This window comes from Sinocyclocheilus grahami, unplaced genomic scaffold, assembly GCF_001515645.1.
Source record: "Sinocyclocheilus grahami isolate Dianchi unplaced genomic scaffold, SAMN03320097.WGS_v1.1 scaffold230.1, whole genome shotgun sequence".
Taxonomy (NCBI): Eukaryota; Metazoa; Chordata; class Actinopteri; order Cypriniformes; family Cyprinidae; genus Sinocyclocheilus; species Sinocyclocheilus grahami.
Window position 1 is genome coordinate 1,072,463 of NW_015505409.1, and position 4,807 is coordinate 1,077,269.

The 4,807-nt window shown below is 38.2% G+C and overlaps 1 protein-coding gene across 3 annotated transcripts in view; it reads right to left on the minus strand.

The window, feature by feature from the left end:
- The window catches only part of LOC107597263 (GRB2-associated-binding protein 3-like), a 28,313-nt gene extending 23,726 nt beyond the window's left edge, over positions 1-4,587 (minus strand). For all 3 annotated transcript variants that reach the window (XM_016288252.1, XM_016288253.1, XM_016288254.1), the window contains exon 1: positions 4,260-4,587. In XM_016288252.1, coding sequence (XP_016143738.1) covers positions 4,260-4,370 — 111 coding nt within the window. In that variant the 5' untranslated portion in view covers positions 4,371-4,587. The remainder of the gene's footprint in view (positions 1-4,259) is intronic.
- Positions 4,588-4,807: the final 220 nt, after the last annotated feature.

The window sequence follows — 4,807 nt, forward strand, 5'->3', positions numbered from 1 at the left end:
CGTCTTTTATATTTAAAGAGTTTTTATATTTTATATATTTAAAGCGAGTTTTTTGGGCAGTGTAGAGTAGGGCTTGTTGTTTGTCATTTCTCCGATCACAAATGCAGACATGGTTTTATGTTTACTTGGCGCAATGCAACGCAACGTGTAAAAAGACAGTATAAGTCATTATAATCCATATTTATGTCCCCACTGGATGCAACGAATGCTTCGTATATAATGGGTTTTCATGTTTTGAATCATCGCTCCGGCCTGACAGGGCATCATCACAGTATGGCAAGGGGCGTAACATTTCCGTCTCACGCTTGAGGTATTTGGCCAATCACAGCACACCTCGCTTTTTCAGACCGATGAGCTTTGTAAAAATGTACGCGTTTTAGAAAGGCGGGGCATAGAGGAGAAACAATAATGTACAGTATGTGGAAAATAATGTTTTTTTTAACCTTAAACTGCATAAACACATTACACCAAATACTATTATTTTTAGCAGCATCATATGACCCCTTTAATGATTTTTCACAGGTGTTTCACCTGAATTTCAAATTACTTGTTATTTCTGTTTTACATATACATATTTTATTTTAGGGTTAAAGGTTGAAAATGCTTTGTGTTTTTATACAGATCTTTTTCTTACTGTCTACCTCAAAATTATGTAGTATTATACAGTAGAACATTACTATCAAGGCTAACATGTTATTTCTAAATTATAGAAAAGTTTTTAAGATTATTTTTTTTCTCGAAGTGTATGAGGTGGTAGCAGTATCCTGCAGTGTGACTTAATATACTTAAGCTAAAACAATTATATAATTATATAATTAACGTGCATGCAGTTTTATGACATCATATTAACTGAAAGACTACATGCAATATTATTAAAATAAAAATAATGTTAAAATAATGTTAGATTTAAGGATGATTAAAACTAGAGAAACACTTCAAGGAAATAGTGACCTGTCACAGCTCCTTAAATAATACTTTTTAACCTAAAATGTTAAAAAAACATTCAAAGAAAGAAAGAAAGAAAAAGATCACACTGGTAGCACACAACACATACTACACTCCTTCCCATTTTGCTATCAGATGAAGCCACAAAACCAGAGAAAGAGAGAGAGTTAGAGAGAAAGGGCGAGCGAGCGAGTGAGCAAGAGAAAGCATTTGCTTGCTCTGCATGCAGTGCCTTAAACTATTTACTATGACACGCACATGAGCACAAACACAGACTACAGGCACACTTGTTTGCACTCACTATTTGTCAGTCACCGGGTTACACCTCCTAACTAATAGCAGTCAAGCCACTTTTGCCTGTGTGGTCTCTGATAGCACAGCTCATTTCTGAATGCAGGGTCACTCTCAACTGCCTGGCACCCTACACTTCCCATGTTTTGCAACACACCCAAATTTCACAAAAACAGAGCGAAAGAGAGAGAGGGGTGAGTGGGAGAGAGCATGTTTGTGGTGTCAGACTGACACTTTGAACACACATCTTAAGATCTTATTGGTCCTCCCTTCCTCTTCTCTACCAAATAACTGAGACCTCCACTTCTACAGTGGAGGACTAAATCAACAGTGTCTCTGAATGTCTAATAAGGTTTTAATTAGAGTAGCACAGTATTCTTTTGTATATAAATCGTCTTTTGAATAATATTGCGCGCCTGCTTTTGGAAAGGCTGTTTTAGTGAAGTGACATGTGGCCAAGTATGGTGACCCATACTCGGAATTAGTGCTCTGCATTTACCCATCCAAAGTGCACACACACAGCAGTGAACACACACACACACACCGTGAACACACACCCGGAGCAGTGGGCAGCCATTTATGCTGCGGCGCCCGGGGAGCAGTTGGGGGTTCGGTGCCTTGCTCAAGGGCACCTCAGTCATGGTATTGAAGGTGGGAGAGAGCGCTGTACATTCACTCCCCCCCACCTACAATCCCTTCCGGTACGAGACTCGAACCCACAACCTTTGGGTTATTAGTCCGACTCTCTAACCATTAGGCCACGACTTCCCGATTTTTCTTTACGATTGCGAATTACGTGTATTAATAAGCAAAATATGAACTCAGTAATGCATTTAGCCAAACTAGTGACAAAGGAAGCTTAAATTTCCAGGGATATCGTCGATTTGATTGCACAGATACTATTTAAACTGAACTGAGCTGGACAATGACACCACTGAATTCAATGATGAACTGCCTTTAACTGAAAATTGAGTGTTTACTATTGTCCTTTTGCATGGACACACTATTTTCCTATTTTGATACTGTAAAGCTGCTTTGACACAATCTGTATTATTAAAAGCGCTATATAAATAGGTGATAAAAAGGTGACTTGACTTGAAAAAATTAGTAAATGGGTAGCTGACATGACATGTCAGCAGTGCACTTAAGTTTGACATGCTATATTTCACCTAAAACTTCGGTTTTGGGAGTGATTCTTATACACATAGTTCTTATTTCCTGCAATTAATTAAGAGACTACATTAAATAGTTGTGCTGTTAAAACTTCATATGTCATACCAAAGGACTAAGTAAATTACAAAAGAAGCAAAAAGGTGATTAAAAAGGATGAACGACTAAAAGAAACGGTGACCAAACCCAGCACCTAAAATATATATCCTTAATTAATTTACATATCAACCTAAACAAGGTGTTATTGTAGTTAACTAAAAAAAAAAACTAAAACTAAAACAATTAAAAAAAGCATTTCATTACTTGAAATAAAATAAACACAAAACTGAAATGATCAAAAAATAATACAAATAATTTAAACAAAAACTATTAAAAAAGATAAAACACAACAAACTCGAACTAAAATTAAAACTAATGAAAAAAATCAACAAAAACTATAATGGTAACTATGTTAATGTCCACACCAACAAACAATTAATAGGGTTTATTGAAAGTGCATTCTGCAGTTACTGTATATCATCTGCTTTACATGCTTAAGCTATTTAAAGTCAGGACTGTCAAAGTTTTTATCCTTCATCAGGTGAAAAAAAATGCTCAGAAAGAGATTCCAACAATATTGTTCCCTTGTGTTGTTATTGTTATAGCTGTGGATAGGACATCCCTATTCTCACAGACCTAGAGAGATTATTCAAACCTTACAGTTATAGCCAGATTATCCTTAGTGTGGCTAGAGGACTTCATTTTTTATAATTTTTTTTTGGGCTGAATGATTTAAAAAAATCAATTCACCCAACATGAATGAGCTTAAGGATTTAAAGACGACATAAACAGATAATAAACAGAATCTGGACAGTTGGTGTGGGTGCTAATATTTTTATAGTTATTCTTGTTGTTAACAGGACTGTATACTGTTAATAGGGACTACCATGGCACAACCGTTTACAACAGATTATGCAACACCATTTAACACAGTAAAAAGAGAACACAGTTAGGCTGTTTCAGTTTTAAACTGTTCCAGTTTTACTTTAATAGTTCCTGTTTTAAACTGTTTCCTGTTTACTTGTATAGCAAACATCACAACAATACAAGTAGCATTTGCTCGGCCACAAGTAAAACGTGCACTGTAGCTTCTGTTCTGACAGATGAAAGCTGAGCACAGTGAAACGCTTGCACAATTAAGCACAGTAAACATAAACAGATTGCATGCTAAAAGAAATGAGGAAGGGACATCAAACACAGGAACGGCAAAGGACAACAAAATATGCGCTCTGCATTTCTGCATTATAACAAACAGACTGCAGTTACATGACAAAGCACAATGCTCTGTCACTCTGTCAGAATAAACTGCAATATACAATTTTGTACAAGAAATCTAGAATTTGAGATGCATTCCATGACAGAGTCATACAGTACAGCACAGGTAAACTGCTTTGTCACAAAGCACAGCACTGAATTTGACACAGGCAAGAGGCAATGCAAAGCAGCACAGCCACGTGCGAGAAGGCACACAAATGCTGCACAAACACAGCTGAGAATTAGCATGTGTAAAGCATCACATAACAGCATCTAAAGTCCACAGGCAACAGAAAATAAAATGCAGCCAAGCAGAGCCTTCGGCACGGCACAGTTGAATAGTAGGAAACCCTGACAGTGATAGAAACCAGCAGAGAAAGCGCAAGTGTAAGTCATAGTTAAGACACTTAGTATATATTAAAATGCAACTGTGCAGCACAGAGAAACACAGCTGTGTTCTAAAAACACAGAGAACATGAACTGACAGTGGATCATTATACTGCAGTACCCGCTTCTAATGCTGAACACATCACACACAGACACACAGGACTTTTACTCACAAATCTCTTTAGCTTCTTCTCCGGAGGGGATTTTATGAGCCATCCTGTGCACACCACATCGCCTGCGCTCATAGCTGCTGCGTCTGGCTGTGTGCGTGTGTGTGTGTGCATTGCTGATTGCAGACTGAGAGGAAGGCAGAGAGAATCCTGTGTTCAACCCCCCAAACACAGAGAGGAGGAACTCACAGCATCGACCAAGGGCCGAGTGAGAGAGAAAGAGCAAGAGAGGAGGAACAAACAGCGGGTGGGAGGAGAGAGCGTGTGTGTTTTTGTATTTGTATGTGATCTTTGAGAGGACATGTATGTACAAGTGAACCGTCTGCATGTGTGTGTGTGTGTGTGTGTGTGTGCTGGGGGGAGAAAGAAAAAGATGTCTCCCCCTCCAGAAGCACATGACCTTGTGTGTGTGACTGTGCAGCACAGAGAAACACAGCTGTGTTCTAAAAACACAGAGAACATGAACTGACAGTGGATCATTATACTGCAGTACCCGCTTCTAATGCTGAACACATCACACACAGACACACAGGACTTTTACTCACAAATCT